General features: G+C 38.9%; 1 protein-coding gene and 1 long non-coding RNA gene across 2 annotated transcripts in view; one reads left to right on the top strand and one right to left on the bottom strand.

The window, feature by feature from the left end:
* LOC142139481 (uncharacterized) overlaps positions 1–20,913 on the top strand; it is a 928,167-nt gene that overhangs the window by 527,346 nt on the left and 379,908 nt on the right. The window lies entirely within an intron of this gene.
* The window catches only part of CYYR1 (cysteine and tyrosine rich 1), a 62,879-nt gene continuing 50,856 nt past the window's right edge, over positions 8,891–20,913 (bottom strand). The window contains exons 3-4 of the mRNA XM_075198219.1: positions 12,715–12,872; positions 8,891–9,394 (exon numbers count right to left, since the gene is read on the bottom strand). Coding sequence (XP_075054320.1) covers positions 9,261–9,394; positions 12,715–12,872 — 292 coding nt within the window. The 3' untranslated portion in view covers positions 8,891–9,260. The remainder of the gene's footprint in view (positions 9,395–12,714; positions 12,873–20,913) is intronic.

Genomic DNA, 20,913 nt, shown 5'->3' with positions numbered 1-20,913 from the left:
ATAACAAAAGTTCTGATAGTAGACAACAGTACTCACAAATGCAAACCTGGAAATGGAGGATATCTAAAATTCTTGATCACAAGTAGGCAGCAAAAGTCTAAGTGCATCTGAGACAAGCCCAGAGCCCCTCTGTTGAGGATCTTTCCTAGCCAGCAGATAATTGTTTCATATAAGCAGTTCTATGTTCAAGCTGCCGTACTCACAGAAGAAGACAAAGTAAGCTGGAAGCCAAATAGTTGGAGTAGTAGTGCTATTTGCCAGGGTACAGAGTCAGAGTTGAAGCAGAAACCATTATCTGAAGAATCATCAGAGTGCAGGTTGTTCAGGAGTCCAGAGTAACTTCTATAACTGACAAAGAATGCATAAACTCAAAAAGTCCAATTAAGTCAGGAGAGAAACACACTGTTATGAACGTGTCCTTAGAATAGCCCTCATCCAATATGACCGGGATTGTCTCATGAAGGTTCCATCTTGAATCTCTGTTATGAACGTGCCCTTAGAATAGCCCTCATCCAATATAATTCCATCTTGGATCTCATTTCCTGTTTGTATCTATAAAAGACACTTCCTGTTTTGAAGCCTTTGCTTGTGTATTGTGTTTGAACCTGAACCAGATGCCTCCACAGAACTTTGCTCCCTCTTGTGATTTAGATTGCAATTGTTAAATACTTCTACAAAATAACGGAGTCCACTGGTAAAGATCTGGTTTACAGCAGCTTATCAGATCTGAGTTCCCACGTGCATTCTGTCTCAAGACAGCTACAGAAATTTCACATAAAATGTACTAATAATGTTCAACTATAAAGCCAACAGGTAACAGAGTTGCAAATAAATGTTCAAGAACTTAAACTTGACTTTCCAAAATTGTGTTATCACAGAGCTACAAACTCTGCTTCGAGAAGTTCCTGCTGTAGCACCTTCAGCTACAATACATCAACCCACAGCCCCTTTACCATCAGCTCGATTTTCAGGTGATCGTAAAGATACACAGGTTTTATTAATCAATACAATATACATTTTGATTTACATCCTATTTATTTTCTGACAGGTGCAAAAAGTATGTTGTATTCTTTTATTATTCAAAGATGATGCCTTGGCATGAGCTTCTCCTTTGATAGAAGCAAAGTCCAATATTACAAAATCTTTCTAATTTCACAGATACAATGAATTAGATATTTGATGAAGTGCTACTGCCGAGTCAGTTTTATTAAAGATGTATCAGGGAAGAAATTCAAAATCTGTATACACTGTATCCACATACAACATATAATTTGCATACAATTTGCATATAACAATTCCCAACATTTATCTACTAGATTTAGCCGTAATCTAGGATATCATCAAAATATATGCCCCAATCTACCTTGTGATTCTCCAGTTCCTGCTGTGGAAGAAATACTGATTCTAATGCAAGTAATCTTAAATTATTAAAGGAGACATTGAAAACTACTCAAAAAAGATATAAATGTGATGCTGACAGATTCCGAAGAGCTGCTCCAACATTTAATATCGGTGATGAAGTATGATTCAACATTTAATGATGAAGGTACCATCTACTAAGTTGGTTAGCAAGCTTATTGGTCCATATAAGATATTTGTTTTTGATTGGATCTTCCTGATTCCAGGAAGATACAACTTGTTTTCCATGTGTCATTACTAAAACCTTCTGTTAATAATCAGTTCCCTGGTGATTCTTTGCCCCATCCTGAGACAATTTATAGTCGAAAAGATCCTGGATTCTCGTATCTTTTGAAATTGACCACAGTATCTGCTTCGTGGGCAGAGGTCCAGAAGATGACTCTTGGCAATCTGCTGTGCATTTCCCACTTTTGGTAAAAAATTTCAATCAACAGTATCCTGGGAAGCCATGCCCTAAGCCACCTGGATGACATCATTGAGGAGTGTGTATCATGTTATGAACTTGCCCTTAGAATAGCCCTCATACTCTTGTTTCCTGTTTGGGGTTATAAAAGACTCTTCCTGTTTTGAAGCCTTTCTTGTGTATTGTGCTTGAAGCTGAAACAGATGCCTCCACAGAACCTTGCTCCCTCTTGTGATTTGAATTGCAATTGTTAGATACTTTTACCAGACTTGTATCTGCTTTGAGACTATTGACTTCGCTGTTTGGACACTTTAGATGTGTAAATCAAAATAAATCCTGTTTACTTTAGAACTACCTGTTGGATTAAATCTCTGATGCCAGACGTGTGACACACACCCTACATCAATGAGACAGGTGTACAATGAGTGGTGCTCAACACAGTTGAAGAGGTAATGAAAGAATACACCATCAGTGATTCATGCTTACCAGGGTCAAAGATGCCATCCCAATATCCTAACAGAAAGATTTAATAACCATCAATTAGCTGCCATAGGAAAACTGGTTAACGGCGGCATTGCTGAAAGACAGGTTTGCTGCAGGAATCCTGGTGTAATGGAGCAAACTGCATTACGATATCAGAGTTCAGGTCCTCAATCCTAACAACACCTTTGAAGATTCAAATAGAAGTTCCTAGGAAGACGCAACTCCAACAACCGCTGGCTGTCTCAGCTGGACAATAGTAAACGCCTCGGAATGCAGTTGAATTGCAATCAGAGACACATATCAGTATCTATATGTTGGTATTAGGTGAAATTGGCGCTCCCAAGAATTCATTCATTCATGTTATAAACAAGGATGAAAGTGTCACGGGGCTGTTTAAATGAGCTCTAGTTATAAAGTATAAATCAAACAATGAAATTATATACTAACCCCTTTCTTCACAAGTCGGGGGCTTTCTTAAATGTATAATCACATTTTCTTTCTCTCTTAACAAATTCTATCCAAAACTGTGATGTTTGGGTACAGTTATATTTTTAGTTTTAGGTGGAGTTATGGTTTAACCTGTAAACTGACCACACACTGGCTGATCCTGTTACTCAAACTTCAATTTGGCCACAAACATGGGTGACCAAATGTGATGGCATCTGCCCACTCTGCTCCTCAGATACCATTGCAGGAGCATTAACAGGGTACAGGAGGGAAATAACTGGGTACAGGAGGGAAACATTCTTCAAAGTAAGTGAAGTATTAGAACATAAAACTGGAGGGAAGTAGGTTCAAAGGAAATTTGATGAAAAATTACTTGACAGAAAGGGTAGTGTATAAGTAGAACAGCCTCCCATCAGAGGTGGTAGAGGCTAATACTGTAGAGCAATTTAAACATACTTGAGATAGACGTAAGGATATCCTTATAAAGGATAAATAGGGCTGGAGGTTACCATAGGTTGAAAAATTGGCAGACTAGAGCGGTTCTTATCTACCGTCAAATTCAAATTACATGATTCATTGAGGTCAGAAGATGGCCATACACACAGACCAATAAACGCTATTGGTTGGCGTCTTCCAACCGTATTTTTCACCATGACCAATTATGATCCTCTCAAATTTGAATTTTATATCCATTGCCTGATATCGACATCATAAGTTGACTCTGGCGGCCATGAAAGCTCAGCAAAAGAACGAAGAGGTGCCACTGTCACAGACTGGATGGGTTCATTTCACGTAATTTAATTTAAGGTCAGTCATGGTTGCCAGCAGACTGTCTTAAGATTCTTACAATAACTTGTTCATAATGATTATCTTCCTCTGTCTCTCCTCATTCCAAACATACCACTAATAGCTGCACAGTAACCAGTGGACAATTGCTGCTTTAAAATTGGTGGCTGATAATTCTTGTGCCTTACCCAATCACCAGCTACAATTGTTATTCTACCACCTTTTGTGTCAAGTGTACCCAGCACCTCTTCGATTGTAAGCTCAGTTGGTCAGAGCCATATTTACCTTCTGTTTTGTGTAATATGTCAACATTTTAAGACAGAAAACAATGCCAATCATAATAATAACGGTCCCACCGATATGTCTTACAATTAATTGCTCCATATTGTGATGAGGATTTGCTTCTGATGTGCAATGAAGAAAGCCTTAATGAATCACTCCGAGGAAAACTGTATGAAACGGCACAATATTCTTTGTGGCAGGTTTGCTCACACCAGCTTTATGGCTCTTTCTGGATAATTTGGTGGAGAAAACACACCAACCAGCAAAACTAAATCCAATTATTCATTTGCTAATTAAACTAAAAGTGATGTAATTCTGCTTTATGGAAAGTGTGCACTAACAAAGCCTGGACTCCCTGGTGAACTTATACCCACTTGGTATGCAGCACAGCAGCTGCAGATTGTAACTGATCTATACAGAGAATGGTGCATCTGATTGGCATTTCAGGGGTTAAATGTATCAAGCTAAGAGTTTGCCGGCGGGTTTGAAAAGTGAAGATGTTGCCTATAGCAACCAATCAGATTCTAGCTATCATTTTGTAGAATGTACTAAATAAATTATAGCTAGAATCTGATTGGTTTTTCAAACCCGCCGGAAAACTCTCAGCTTGATACATTTACCCCCAGGAGTGTTTTACCATCACTTCACTATAAGGACCATTTAGATCTTTAATCATTGGTTATTCCATTTCACAAACAGGCTTTGTCCTATGGGGCCAGTAGCTCAAATATTCCCTAGCCACCAGTTATGGTTGTGCTAGACCTATTGCAACATAAAATTATTCTCGTTGTCCTAATTTGGTAACAGTGCTGCAAAGGCCCTAATAACATTACATTTTATAAATAAATGTCCATTTATAACAGAATGTTAATATTAACATTAAGGGGTGCTAATAGACTCTTAAAAGATGACTGACACTAAAAATTCACACTAATAAATAATTTCGCTCTAGCTAGTGCATTAAATAAGTAGCTATAGATCAATTTTTAAAAAAACTAAAAACATTAATAAATGGCAAGGCCCACACATTGTAATAAAGTCTGTTGCGATGTCCATTCAAATGTAATACTGGAAGGATTACAGAAACCAGATATGTTCAGTTTCTGCCCATAGAGGAATAGACATTTTTTTAAACCATTTTACTGCAGAAATACATGACCCATAGACAAGTGCTGGGGAAGGGGGGATTACCGGTGCCTGGAATCCCCCTCTAGATCAAACTTGATGATTGAAATATGAAGAAAGGTAGTGTTACTGCCATGTCTAGCTCTATACAAGCTCTTAACCTGACTGCTAGGCTTTTCCACAGCATGCATATATGGGGCCTAGGAACGTAAATGTCGATACAGGGCATACTTTGTGTTAAATTGCTCTACACCTGCCCTATATCTGAGAGAACGCAAGCCTATGTAATTGATCTTCAAGTGCAAAGGACACTTCCGACAGTTTATAATTTCATGGGTAGAATGAGGGGGGGGCGTATGCACGTAGTCAATTTACAGTAAGGGTGTGCCAAGCTAGAGCGCCCGCAGCAGTGTCCAATTCAAGCTTTAGGGATCTCCAATGTCCTCGTTTTTGATGTGTAAGTGCCGAGTGAGACAGTGATGACGGTCATGTGTGCGTGCCAGAACATGTGTGCGCAATCAAGAGCAATTGTAAAAATTCATTTTATGTACAGTAGACATTAATAATATCAGAGAACGGCTATCGACATGAAAGACATATGTCCTGGACTTTCTCGGCATCTTATGTCTCTTTGCCCTTTTCCCAAAATTTTCTGAGGCTGTCAGCTGTGCATCCAGTTTTGTGATCTATCCCTGATCAGCTGTGAGATCTCTACACAGACAAGTTGAAAAATACTGATTTCTGGTACGCATATACCTGCACAAGTGTGTCCTGGTTTATGTGGGTTTCACCTATAGAACATGGAAATATTACAAGTCCTGTTACTATAAGACAATAAGCTGCCACCATATATCTGGTACACTTATACCCTCATTATTGGGTGCACTACAGTTTTTTGTGGTGTCCTCTACACTGGTTTTTTTTTTTTTTTCCTCTACACTGGTGTTTTTGGTCCTATTGTGGATTCCTGTGTGATTCCAATAATATATCAATATACTACACTATTGTGCGCCTCCTCCTCCATTTCTCTTTTATATATATATATATATATATATATATATATATAAAAATGTTTTTTCATTCATGACTGTATTATTAACAGGTGTCTATAGTTGAATACTTTAAATTTTTTATATATATATATATATATATATTGCACATATGTATTGTATCATCTCTTGCAGTGTGTTAAATCTGTCTCAATACAGCAAGTGCCATATATGCAGCAGAGGGTACCTAGACCTGAATTCAACCAGAGACGTTTCTTCTGATCGCTTTGTAGTTGAATACGGACGTGCGTATGCCCACATTAGGTGCGTTTCTAAGATACATTGTAAAGCTGGGTATACACTACAGTAATTTCATTCCATTATAGTGCAGATCACATGATAAACAACCGTAATGTGTACTCTCTTCTGATCATGTTTTATTGTACAAAAGGTTTCCTAAACTCCCTAAAAATCACGATCAACGATGGAACGATGTCGGGCAGATATGGCAGTGTGTGCGCACTCACGACCTAAAGTGTAGGCAGATCTCTGTAGAGTGTACAGAGTCATGATCTTTTCAGTAGATGTTTCTGAGAGATGAAGAGCACAGATCTGACGGTACATCGTGTAGGTGTGTACACATAAATCTGCATGCTCATCAGGACTTTCAGTCATTGGTAAAAATCGTTACAGAAATCACATCCTCAGCTTAACAGGAGTTTTTTTTTCTTAACATCTCATTCTAGATTTCTTTTCACTGTGTCCTGAACAGATTGTAGTCAATGAGTAATTAGTTGTGTCCAGTCTATTATCTTATCTTCAGAGGTGGCAAAAGTAGTCAGTTCCTCATTAATAGCTCTATTTCAGCCATGACCACAGGAGATACAACCATACATCACTGTAGTTGCCCTTCAATGGGAAATAATGTAATATAGTGTGTTGGGGTTTTTTTTAAGGAAAGAAATATTTTACATAGAACAACACAAGATCAGACACAATGGTTGTTAAGTCGCAGTTGAATTACAACTCCCACTATCAATGACGTGAGAAGTCAGCCTGCTTATAGCTGTATACGTCAGGAACAGATGAAGAGTCACAGACTGTAGTCCATTTATACTTGAAATGCAAACTATACTGAAATGTTACTTTGTTTGCAAATAGGATTTTTTAAGAGCTGTTCTTGTTATGTGAAACAAGATTCTTCCCGTGGCTAAAAGGTCCTTTCAAAAATGTATTTCTTGCTAATTCTGAACATATGCATTGCCCATTTTTCATAGCAATTTGGCCACTTGCTGGCAATGCTCTATTATTTGACCCTTCGTTGTATATAGGCAATACCATGGTGCAAACATGTCTCTTAACTAAAGGTGTATATACTAGTACTAGAGACGTGTGCATTGCTGCTTGCTGCCAGCATCGGACCCAGATGCTGGCAGCAAGGACCCAGACTGTCAATAGCAGCCCAAGGATGTAGTTAGAGGGTCCGGAACGGATTCGTTTAGTGGATGCTCCTCTGATCAACGAAAACGCTCCAAGCGCATACACTTACAATGGAGCAGGATGCTGGATGAGTTGGAGGGGTGTTTCCCACAGGGCTGGTTTTTAGAGAAAATGGAATCTCAGGCAAAAATAAAAAGTGGAACCTCCTACACGTCTCCTTACAACCACTGTTCTGCCAAATTTTTCTCACACCTGCAAATCCATCTTTTCTGCTACATATAACTGGATGCGTGTGCAAAACATGCACTGACCAAATTTTGAATATCAAAATATAAAGCAACAAAACCATGAAGAGTTAGCTCTTTACCAGGTTGTATTACTGAGCAGTCTATATGACCAGTTATTGCACCTGCCAACCTGGCTCCTTCACACTGTATGGTAATAGTCTTTTCTGCTTTTTTTTCACCTATTTTGAAATTAAATCAACAACATGGACAGAATAAATTAAGTGTATATAAATGCACACCTTTATCTCCAGTTAATTGCAATTGAAATTTACATGGAAAATACCAAAATATAGTATTATTGCACTGTGATAACAATGAAGGTGGCATCAATAATGCCAACCTGTACCTGCAAGTCTTCAGTCTTGGTATCTGGCCAATGGAATTATGGATTTCCTCAGTCTTATCTGATGTGCCCCTTCCCTAGCCAAATGTACCCATCACTTCCCCCAGAAATCCGTTCACAAGTTCCACTTCTCATTGGTCCTGCTCACTGCCTGGTCAGACATCCACTCTCACACCCTGTCACGTACTCTGACGCTCTCTCAAACCGTCACGCACACTGACACACTCTAACACGCTCTGACGCACTGTCACACACTCTGATGCAGTATGATCAACAGTGAACATTTAAGCTGGGTACACGCCTTTGCAATTATCGTGCAGATCACATGATTCACAACCATTTGGTCAGACATTGCAAGAATGTGTATGCTTCCACGATCATGTCTTATTGTACCAGCACACATCGCATCGGTCGATTTGGTTTTATTACAAATATAAGAGTTTACAGAGTCACAATCTTTTCAGCAGATGGTTATGAGAGACGTAGAGCACAGATCTGAAGGTAAATCGTGTAGCTGTGTACACATAAATCTGCATGCTCATCGGAATTTTCAATCGTTGGTGAATCGTTACAGAAATTGCATCTGAAGTAAGATTACATAGGTGTGTACCCAGCTTTACACTGTTCTATTTTGGCAAAGAAGTGCTATAGGAAAAAAACATTGTTCCGATCCTACAACCAATAACCTCCCCCCAACCCCACCACCTACCATGCAGTCAGCTCCAGAAAATAAATATGCTAAAGCAAACACTTGGCGGTCCCTGAGACAGGAATATATATATATATATATATATATAGACAACATATTTGTTTAAACATTTTGATACATATTCATAAACACTGATTGAATTTTTGTTTAATTAAAAATGTATATATTTGGCAATGATGAATATTTGTCGTTCACAATCCACATCAAAATAATACTGATTCTTTATTATCAAAACATTTGGCATACGTATCTCTGTTATTTATTTTGTTTTCTACATTTTCTTAGAAATTGTTCCCTTTCTCACACATTCAATGCACAGAAAATAAATACTGCTCTTATACTATGGTGCTCAATACACAACTAACAGTCATTGTAGGCGGTGAAAAAGATGTGAATTCAAGCACTTCAGGAGGTCAGGCTGGAACAAAGTGAGGATTGGATTGTATTTTGCATAAGGCTGAAGACTGCATTGTCTCTTGCACAGATCCTTACATTAGAAGATCTTCTATCTCTATAGAACATTAAGAAAAGTCCACGTCTTGGAATGTTATTTTCTTGGCGGTCCAGGGTATGGGGGAGGAGCAGGATATTGCAGAGGCACCGGTGGAGTGGGAGTGTATGGTGGAGGTAAGTCTAGAGGGTACTCCATCTCATAGTCATAGCTGTATGGTGGTGGAGAGACTAAAAGGAGAGAAAAAAAAATAAAACATAATAAATACAAGTTTCATGTTACCCACAAAATAAAATGATGATAACACTCAATGAGGGTTAACTACTAAGACAGGTGCCAAGTAACAGTGTGGTAATCATAGTCATTATTTCAGTACATGGTGCCATTTTGTCGTGGTGAAGGACAAAGTGCTTGGGGATATTACTCCCCATCATAGAAACACAGAAACATAAAATTTGACGGCAGATAAGAACCGCCTGGCCCATCTAGTCTGCCCATTTTTTTATTATTAACCTATGGTAACCTCCAACCCTATTTTATCCTTTATTCTTTGTAAGGATATTCTTATGTCTATCCTAAGCATGTTTAAACTGTTATACTGTATTAGCCTCTACCACCTCTGATGGGAGGCTATTCCACTCATCCACTACCCTTTCTGTGAAGTAATTTTTCCTCAAATCTCCTCTGAACCTACTTCCCTCCAGTGTCAGTACATATCCTCGTGTTCTAATATTTCTCTTTCTTTGTAGAATGTTTACCTCCTGCACCTTGTTCAAACCCTTGATATATCTGAAAGCTTCTATCATGTCCCCCTTTCCCTTCTCTGCTCCAAACTATACATATTAAGTTCTTTTAGTCTCTCCGGGTAAGTTTTGTGCTGTAGGCCATGCACCATTTTAGTTGCCCTTCTTTGTATAGTCTCTAATGTATTTATATCCTTCTGGAGATATGGCCTCCAGAATTGAACACAGTATTCTAGATGAGGCCGTACTAATGACCTATACAGTGACATTATCCCAGGGATTTTATTATTATTTTCTTCATTTATACTTTTTAAATACCCTGTTGTGTTTCTGCAGCCGGACAGAATATTGTATAATAATATAAGACACAATAAAGTCCACACTCACACGTCTCAATGCAGGTCTACACTGTCCACCCATCTCTGTCTACAGACCCTACCCTGGTATAATAGATGATGTATATATGGATATTGCTGTGTAGGTCACAAGCGTAAAGGCAAAAGTCAAGTTTCTTTTGAAAGGCAAGAAAATAACTACAGTATCCAAATACAAAATAAAATTGCGATTAAATTAAAATGAACCATAAGTAGGAATACAGCTGCCAACTAAGATTACTTTTATTTTCACATAAAAGTTGGTATAACTAAACAAATGATAGTGCATCTATTCTGAGGTGTAATATGATATATCACAATCCTATATATCGGGTATCAGCTGATTTGTAGCAATTCTGGAGGTGACTGGAGGTACTCTCACCCCGAGGATCTCCACAGTTTAAAAGGCAGAATTAAAAAAGACATTTAACTGTTTAACAGACACTATTTTTTATATTAAATAATAATTTACTTTTCCCCCAAAAAGTTGACCAATTTTATTTTTCAGCAATATTTTTGTGATCACGATACATGAAGAATAAGTAAATATATGAGGTGTGACTGTAAATACAATTATGCATAAACTAAATAAACTCGAGAACATCAATTACAGTACTACAAATGTATACTTACCACTACAGCTGTAAATGCAATTGGCACAATTAGAATATGATGCATCAAAGCATTAGCACAAATGTTTTGTTGTCTTAAACTAGAGAATAATTATGCAACATGGGCTGTTTCCTGTTTATTTTTAAAGCTATGTGTGATTACATATATTATGAATAACACGTATGTATAAGATTACTTATATAGTGCCTCTGGGTATACAATGCTTTACAAATGTTTAGTTATTCAGTAGATGGAGCAGTATACAATACAGGGAATTAAATCAAACACATTAACAGCCATGAAAGGGACATAATAATTTCTCTGCATTAGTTAGTGTACGGGCAATGAACACCAAACAAAATACTGAAATGATAAATGATCAGATCTGCAAGTGTGTGGCTAGCTTTACATTATAATTAGGCTTCTGAAAATGAAACGGAGAGAATGGGAAATTTTTGTTCATATTTCCAAGTTTCCCTCTAAGGTATGTACCATAGTCCTGGCCTTTGTGTATGGATCCAAATGGTTGGCACACAGATTAGTAACAGCATAAGTGCCGGACACACTCCTGCTTCACTCCTGGAGGTAAATGTATCAAGCTGAGTGTTTTCCGGCGGGTTTGAAAAACCAATCAGATTCTAGCTATCATTTATTTAGTACATTCTACAAAATGACAGGTAGAATCTGATTGGTTGCTATAGGCAACATCTCCACTTTTCAAACCCACCAGAAAACTCTCAGCTTGATACATTTACCCCCTGGAGTTCCTGCTTCATGCATGAATGTCTCCGGATCCTGGATCAGGGGCAGCATGGGTTTGGGGGCAACTGCCCCCCAGGCCAGTCCCATAGTGGGATACCTTGGGCTGGATCACTGGGCCTCATGCATTTTTTTTCCTTTAAAATGTTCCTAATACACTGCTGAGTCAAGTCTTGCCCCCCGGGCTAAAATTTGCCAGCCCTCCTCTGTCTTGGATACAGCTATTTTTCCTCCTTACGGCTTCATGTTATTACGCTGCTGTCTAGATGTTCCCAGGACCGCCCCGGGGTTTTAATTCAGAGAAATGCTCTTAGCTCTAAAGGACCCTGGGAACTCCAGAGTATGTGCAGGTACTGGGAGGATGTTTGCTGTGCCACCAGGCATGTAGCCGGACAGACTGGCAAGGGGGCACATAAATGAGTTACTGACAAGGTATAGAAGGATCTTTGTACGATACCTGGCTGGTAATTGAGGGGTGGATAATTCTGTGCAGTATATAGCTGGTAATTGTGGGTATCTGTGCAATGCACAGCTGGCAATTACGGGTATCTCAATGCAATGTTTGACTAGCAATTAGATTTGATTTCATTCCAGGTGGAGTCCCTTGCTTAGTAAAATAGATATAGTGCCAGCTTAGGTATATAGCTATATTTCTAGTCAACTTAGGAGCTATTATATAGGCTTGGGATCTGAGGATTCTCATCCTGTAATTAATGTGTGCAGGGGGCAAGACTAGCATATGTATATATTGACCGCTTGCTGAGTAGGAGCATGACCGTCGTTTTGAAAAATATTGCAAATATTAACTACGACTACAAGGTAAAGTGTATCATTTAAGCCATTTATTCAAGAACGGCAATTTGGGGCAGGTTTTGAAGGTACAATATATTTATTGGGCAGGGATCACATGGTAGAGGGTGAGAGAGTTCCAAAGGTAAGGAGCAGAACTGGTAAAACGTTTCAAGAGTTGTAAGGCAGCGTTAGCACTGGAAGAAAGTCTGACCAACCCCTGACACTGTGGCTAAAAGTGACATAATTGACAAACATACAGCTCCCCCTTACCTGAGTAAGAGCTGATTGCATTGATATGTGTGGCTCGGAGAACTCCCACACGTGTACCACGTGTGCTCTTCATACACATGCAGATACATATTGCGATTCCTGCAATCACCCCCATGATGAATACAATTCCAAACACGATTCCTGCTATCGCTGTGCCCCTAAAACACAAAAAGCATTTTCATGTTAATATGTATTAGACAGAACAAGCTAGTTAGTTATGTGAGGCAATGCTCTTGGCATTGTCTTTACTGACTGATAGCGATGCCAGAGTGGTGGCCGGTGTCTGTGTATTCAGTACATATGGTGGACGTACAGTTCAGGTGAGCGTAACAGATGGGCTCCCCCACTCCCCAAACTTGGAAGTAACAGAACTAGGATAGTGTAACAACCTGCCTCCTGGACTTTTGGACTTTATTATTTGTGTTTCTTTTATGTGTTGCAGCAGTACCCCTATTCACCAGAGGTGCTGATATTGTGCCTCACTTGTTTGTATTAGGGGTTAACCTGCCCTATAATTATTCCTTGCACATGGGTGTGTCCCTTCTTAAACCTGTCACTCCCAGCATACACTGCTGGTTATTGTTGTCACATCCTGTTGTTACTTGTTCCTGCCTTCTGATATGCTTCTGGTTACTTGCTGCTTGGGATCTGTCCATACCTCCTGCTTCCCTGCATTAGCTGTGTACCTGGTGGTTTCTGCAAATTCATATTACCTCCTGCTTCCTGCATCAGCTTTGCACCTGGTATTTACTAATAACTTGATTACCTGCTATTTGTAAATTTCTGCAAAAAAACCCAGAGTGTTTTCACTATATTCGTGGCTCCTAGCTGTATTCCTGTATTTAACCGTGACAGATAGGCGTCCAGTTTCTGTATGTACACACAACAGCAAGAATGATGGTAGTAAAAAGACTTTAAGGGCTAGATTTACTAACTGTGTTTTTGAAATCGTGGAGATGTTGCCTATAGCAACCATTCAGATTCTAGCTTTCATTTACTTAGTACCTTCTACAAAATGACAGCTAGAATCTGATTGGTTGCTATAGGCAACATCCCCACTTTTTCAAACCCGCAGCTTAGTAAGTCTAGCCCTAAATCTCTGTTTCAATTAAGCATCAGAACAAAATAGAAAAAATAAAACCATATAGCGCTCAGAAATACCATTTGGCAATAAAATATTTATGACAGAGAGCATGATATTAATATAATAACTTGCCATGATCATTGCATAAGTCAATAGAATAATCTGCTGTGTTACCTGGTGTGTCATAGAAATCATCTACAGATTCAATGGAAACAATAGGACAAAGAACACCAATTTTGAAATGACGTGGGAATTTTGGTCTTAAATTAGATATTGCAGATATTAAATACATTATACATATATACAGTGCTTTTTTGTAAGAAAAAAGGTGCCTGAACTCACATCACGTAGTCAATCACTGTACACACACCCACACACATCAGTTGTGTAACAAAACATAACGGTCACCACACGCAGTAAGCGACCACACGACCAATCACAAGCTGAGCGGCGCCACGAGCCAAGCAGTGCCACTACAACCAGCGCGGACGAAGCACGCATGCACCGGACTCGACACAGAAGCAGCCCGCATGCACCGTTTAAATGATTTTGCCGCTGACAGTCCACGTAGACCAAACATCAAATGTTCAAAAGTTACTTTTAAAACTTTGGAAAATCCATTGAAAAAAAGGTGCCGGAACTCAGTTCCAGTAAGTTCTATGACAAAGAAAAGAACTGCATATATATATGATAAATATAATGGAAACATATCACTTTAGAAAATAGAGGAAGCCATTCTGTGGGTTGACCCAACACCTTGAGAATGCAGACTATCATTTTATGAGGGACCTGTGACACCATTGAGGCTCTATATGAAAAGTATATAATGCATGACTATTGATTATACTTGCCCGCTCTCCCAGAATACCCGGGAGAATTGCGCACTCTCGCCCTCGCCCCCCACACGTTCATTTTGGACAAATTAAAAGTAAGCAAGTACGTTATTGTTATTTGCATATTTGTTAACAAACCTTACACTCTATGTTATGCTTTTATTTCAAGTTTGTCTAAAACACTGACTTTAAAATATTTAATTTATTCATAGAACTATTTATTAATAGTTATATAAATAAATAGTAATAATATAAGATTGAAGAAGAATAAAAAGCTCTATTTCCTTTTTGGCTCTACTTTCAAACAAACAGAGAATGAACTAAATTGAACTCTTCAATTTAACTTTATACTTCGTATAAGGAAAACTAATTAGAAAAGTATCTAAGGGGTTCTCATTTACCTCCCCCCCTTGTTAATGATCATCCCTTATCGCAACTATATATACTGCAGCCATTTATTAAGAAATCATCCCGGGACAGCACATCCTATAACAGGCTGTCCCGGGGATGAATTTACTGTACCAACAACTCCAGTAGGTATATTTACTAAACTATGGGTTTGAAAAAGGGGGAGATGTTGCCTATAGCAACCAATCAGATTCTAGATGTCATTTTGTAGAATGTTTGACTAACAATTAGAATCTGTTTAGTAACTATACCCCCTGGAGTAAATAGAAAAACACAAGTTTGACAGAACCATGCTGTACTGTTGCATTTGACACCCACGTCAAATATAAAATGCGCTGACAGATTTAGATGTGAGAAGGGGCATGCGTTACCTCAACTCTAAACCGTGATGTTAACATAAAGCTGCCCAGTATTTGTGTACTATATGCAGTATTTGTGTACTATATGCAGTATTTTCCTGGCATGGAATCAAAATAGTAATTTGCACAACTATGTGTAAATTTGCACGTTCTGCTCCTGACTGTAAACGAGGACGACAGTGTGAATCCTGCTGGCACCTATGTACTACTGACAGGTAACCAATACTATATGTACAGCAGGTATATATAATATAGAACTATTTTACATGAATCATGTCACATACTGTCACCCATTTCTGAATGTAGGTGCAACAGTTCAGTTCTGTGCCACATGGGTATAACATCCACAGTGACCCAGTGAGCAAAATTCATTATTTAGTGATACATATGAAACTCTTACATTGATGGTGAAATACATATAATACAGCTCAGTTGACATAGACAAATGACAACAGCTGCTGATTCAGCTAAAAGATGACCTGTGAACTCAGAGTTATGTAAATTGGCAGAAGTCACAGCCCAGCACGCTGTAAGCACACATGGTAATTATTAATTATAACTGAACAGTCTGCTTTGAGTCGTTCTATTCACAGTCACATGACAAGTACCAGGACTTCCTCTTATTCTATTCTACAACCACTAATTAGGAGTGTGCTGGACCACCAACGTTTCAGCCAGGAACAATAAACCAGATATTTAGTTGCTTTCAATCGTACGTTGTGGTCAGCCTGAAATCTAAACGTGATAGGAGTTATTAACTATTATGGTACAATGTGCACTGTTGTGCTGTAACCCATAGCAACCAACCAGATTCTAACAAATAAATGTTTGATTAGTTGCTACAGGTTACAGTACCTTTGTGCACATTGCGCCATCTCTGAGCTGTGAGGCCAAACCTTTTGTACACATATAAGAGATAACGCTGAAGACTGACAAATAACTCTCAGGTTTAGCTTTGGCTACGAGCCGTCTGTACAGCGACCTTGTCTTCGGCTACTATGAGGGGACGATGCTGACTATGGTGCGCGGCGGCCAATCGGGAAGACAACGTATCGGTCAAAATACATAACGAGCACAGTAAAGGCGTGTTTAGACCTGTTGAAACACACATAGACGCCTGTTTGGAGGCTGGAAATAGAATTGGCTACATACTCACTAACGATGTTACTCGCAATCAGGAACGCTGCAGATTTTCGAATGCTGTCTGCTGCGCTCAATGGGCCTGATTCATTAAGGAATGTAAATGCATAAAATCACTCTGCGCATGTGTTTGCAATCAGGATCAACTGTAAAAACGCATTTTATGTACAGTAGACATTCATAACATCCTAACAAATCTATTTTAAGGGGAAAAAAATCAAAACGCTTTACTTATTTTTTCCTTTGTGTTATTAATGACTATGGGTCTGATTCATTAAGGATCTTAACTTGAGAAACTTCTTATTTCAGTCTCCTGGACAAAACCATGTTACAATGCAAGGGGTGCAAATTAGTATTCTGTTTTGCACATAAGTTAAATACTGACTGTTTATTCATGTAGCACACAAATACTTGATAGCTTATTTGTACACTGAAATTTAAAGTTGATATTTGTGTGCTACATGAAAAAACAGTCAGTATTTAACTTATGTGCAAAACAGAATACTAATTTGCACCCCTTGCATTGTAACATGGTTTTGTCCAGGAGACTGAAATAAGAAGTTTCTTAAGTTAAGATCCTTAATGAATCAGGCCCTATATTATTAACAGGTGACATTAAATATTTTTTTTTCTGTGAGTTCTTTTGGAACTTATTTATTCACATATGTAATGGACGTATCCTGACATGTATTGTCTATCAGAACAGAGCATTCAAAAAGACATCCCCTAGTTGAATACGGACGTTCTTACGCTCGATTTACGTGCCTTTGACAAAAACACAATTTCTGTTTGTTTTTCGTGCCTTAATGAATCAGGCCCAATGTGTTTAATGCAGTTTAAATGCCTTGAGGTGAATAGATTGACCTCAAATGACCTCCTGAACTCATTTTTTTTTTTAAACACAAATAAAATTGCCAGAGGTTACCTGGCCTAATACAGCTTCTGACGTGTTGTGGTTTGCTCAACTATGGTACAGTGCAGAACTAAACTGTTCAATAAAAAAAACATGATTATGGCCATTCTAGGGGCAATCACATAAAATGTGACTAGCCTGAAAATGAAGACAGTTGATGACAGTTGAACTATAACTGATACTGCTACATGAGACCAGGGGGTATATTTACTAAACTGCGGGTTTATTTAAGTGTCAACGTTGCCTATAGCAACCAATCAGATTCCAGCTGTCATTTTGTAGAATGTACTAAATAAATGATAACTAGAATCTGACAAAGTGTTAGAGTAGTTGCCTAGGAACCATTCACGAAGGGTGTGCATACCGCCTAGAGGCACATCACCCATTCTAACGTGACATGGTTTATAAAAATAGCATATGGCATGTGGTGTTGATGATTTGTGTCGTCACTGACAAAACCATTTAAAATGAATGCAATTATCAATTCATTTGTTGAAAGAACATTATTTTCACTCCAATATATTTCGGGGCTTTAGATTGTCTACAGCGAGAGAAGACAAATTATCAGCGCAACAGATATAACTTCGCTTCAACAGTAATAGTCTCTGTTCTTTGCATTTGTACTGTCGATAGGGCAGAATGATTTCAAGAAAGGGGATTTGTGATCACCACATCAAACTACACTGATTGCTTTAAAATATAAGATAGGGATGTATTAAGAAAAAATGCAAAAACATAAACAAAAAAGTCCTTATATAATAAATGTTATTTTGTAAAATACTGTAAGACCATTATATACAATTTGCAACTAAATTAAATGTTTTTAGTTTGAAAAAATATATATTAATCTATAACAAGCTGTTAAATCATATCTGTAATGGCAGATATGCCATAGTTGCCTACTCTCCCTGAATATCCGGGAGACTCCCGAATTTTTGTGAGTTCTCCCAGACTCCCGAGAGACCAGGCAAAAATCCAGGATCCAGCTGTCTCCGTTGTTGAAGATCGGTGGGGGCGAGGCTAAATGCGGCATTGTGGCCCCGCCCCCTGGTGCAATTGGCCGAAATTGCATAAGATTGACAGGGGATGGAGCCTAATGGCACACCAAGCGTGGCCACGCCCCTTTAACGGGCTCCCTCCCGGAGAGCTGCCTTCAAAAGTGGGTAAGTATGAGCTATGCATATCGCGTAGGGTAGTGGCAGGTGAAACTATAGATTATAATGGAGCGAAACCCAAGAAAACAAAAACGTATATTAGACTCCTGTGTCAGAGATATATATTTATATACTGCATGGAAAGCAATGCATTTATATTTTTATATTGCCACATTTGTTCTAACATTTCTCCATGTTGCGGTTTCTTGCCTTAATCAAAAATATTTTTGCTCGATTTAGGAAGTTTCTGAACCAGCAAAACAAGTTATTATCTTATGTCTAAGGCATACTTACCAACTCCCAGAAACTTGTTTCCGGGAGAGGGGGCGTGACTGGAGGGCAGGAGGGGGCGGGACGAGGCCAATCGCGTCATTTTGGCCCGGCCCCCCGCGAAACAGTAATTCACGTCGCGGGGATGCGGGAGAAATGCAAGCTTGCCCGGGAGACTGACCCGAATTTCGGGAGTCTCCCGGACTTTCCGGGAGAGTTGGCATGTATGATCTAAGGTTCTGCCTGACGTGTAAAGGTGAATAAGGGAACTGTAGCTACAAAGCAGGCATAGTGTAAGCATAAAAGATAAACTGCCTGACGAAAAACATAAACATAAAAGGCTTCTTCAACTGCACCCAGGCCCAACACAACAACGTGTCACGTCACACAGAGCATGTAAGCTGTACTCTCACATGACAGCAATGTACAGCAAATTGATGTTTGTGTACTCTATGTTCGATTGTATACACAAAGTACAAGGGAAAATAAACAGGGATTACATTTGTTTAATTCATTCAATGCATGTAATACATTCTTCCATAGTTACATGCATACATTAGCTGGAATATCGATACAGATCAAATGTACTTATATACTTGGCATATAGAAAAATAATGCCAGGCATTGTCTTTTATGTTAGTTTTAACTCTTTCAATAACAATACTGGAGATTGGATCAATGACCAGGTCACTTTTGCTATTACCGAGTTAAACAATTATTGTCATTTTTAATGATCTGCTACAAAATTAGTTCTTACAATAAATATTATTTTCACATGTAAACAGCTAAATGTATTGTAAGAGCTCAAATACTATAATAGATAATTATTGGACATCATCTCAGACAGTAATGTAGACAAAACAAGGGTATATAGTTATATATGCACCAGATTATAAACTGACAATATAAGAAACCTTTGCAAACCATTACCTCTAGGCAGATCACAACCCGCCATCCTGGAAAGCATTGTGGAAAATTGTTTGGTTGACATTTAACAGGGGCAAGCGCAGGATTTGTAGAGGGGGGTTTCCACACCACGCCGCCAGTGGGCGTGACCAGCATGCACGGGGGCGTGGCTATAATATTAGACAGTGCTTGGCTGCTCTCCAACTCTTCCTATCCCCATAATATACATGGGCAATGCTGTGTGCACTACTGTTAGGTGCACGCAGCTCTCCCTTTTCAAGCCGAGCCGTGTGAAGCAGGAGCAGGGTCCAGCCACCTCAATTATACAGTGCCCCAGACTTGGAGGGGGGTTTCCAGGCACTAGGAAACCCCCATCGGTTTGCCTATGCATTAATATTGTTTTAATAAAGTTCCCCTCCCCTTTCCCCTCAAAAAAGGTATGTTGGTTTCTTTCTGAATTATTCTAAACCACGTGAAATATTTTATATTATTTTTATGGGAAAACCTAACAATCAATTCCTTACCGATAGTCCAGACTGCTTGGGCTCTTGGTTTGGACAAATTGGGTGAGTGACCTCTTTAATCCAGTTTTGTCCTTTTGGAATGTTTGAAAGGTATGTGTACCATCCAGAGGCGGAACCAGCGACCCGTGGGCCCTGATGCAGGTAAGCAGGGAATAGAGAACTGGGGCCACACCAATGGTAGTTCCACCTCTGTTACTGTCATACCCATCGCTGACATTTAATTTTACAATTAAACAAAGCAAATATGGCAGCTCTCACTCTTAAAAAAATAATAATAAAAAAGCAAAAATAAATAAAATAGTGTTTTCCACAGGTTTTCCTGTTTTCTGCCCACTTATATTTACTTTATGGCCCTCAGAAGCAAAACCACAAAGCTCAGCAATTCTTTCCAACAAAACTTTTGCTGCGACTTTCAAATGTCCTTGAGTTCCGTCCTCGTACTGTCACGTTCTACAAGGTTCACCATAATCCCCTCCAGCACGGAACGGGTTACAGACAATATATCTGTGCACTACAGTCAAATCTCATTATATCTGCAAGAAAATCACAGCATCTCCTGTCGGCAGAGCACACACTGCAATTACAGTGTAGCCCCCAGGGCCATTTCA

The sequence above is a fragment of the Mixophyes fleayi genome, chromosome 2 (assembly GCF_038048845.1).
Source record: "Mixophyes fleayi isolate aMixFle1 chromosome 2, aMixFle1.hap1, whole genome shotgun sequence".
Taxonomy (NCBI): Eukaryota; Metazoa; Chordata; class Amphibia; order Anura; family Limnodynastidae; genus Mixophyes; species Mixophyes fleayi.
This window is presented reverse-complemented; position numbering and strand designations above follow the sequence as displayed.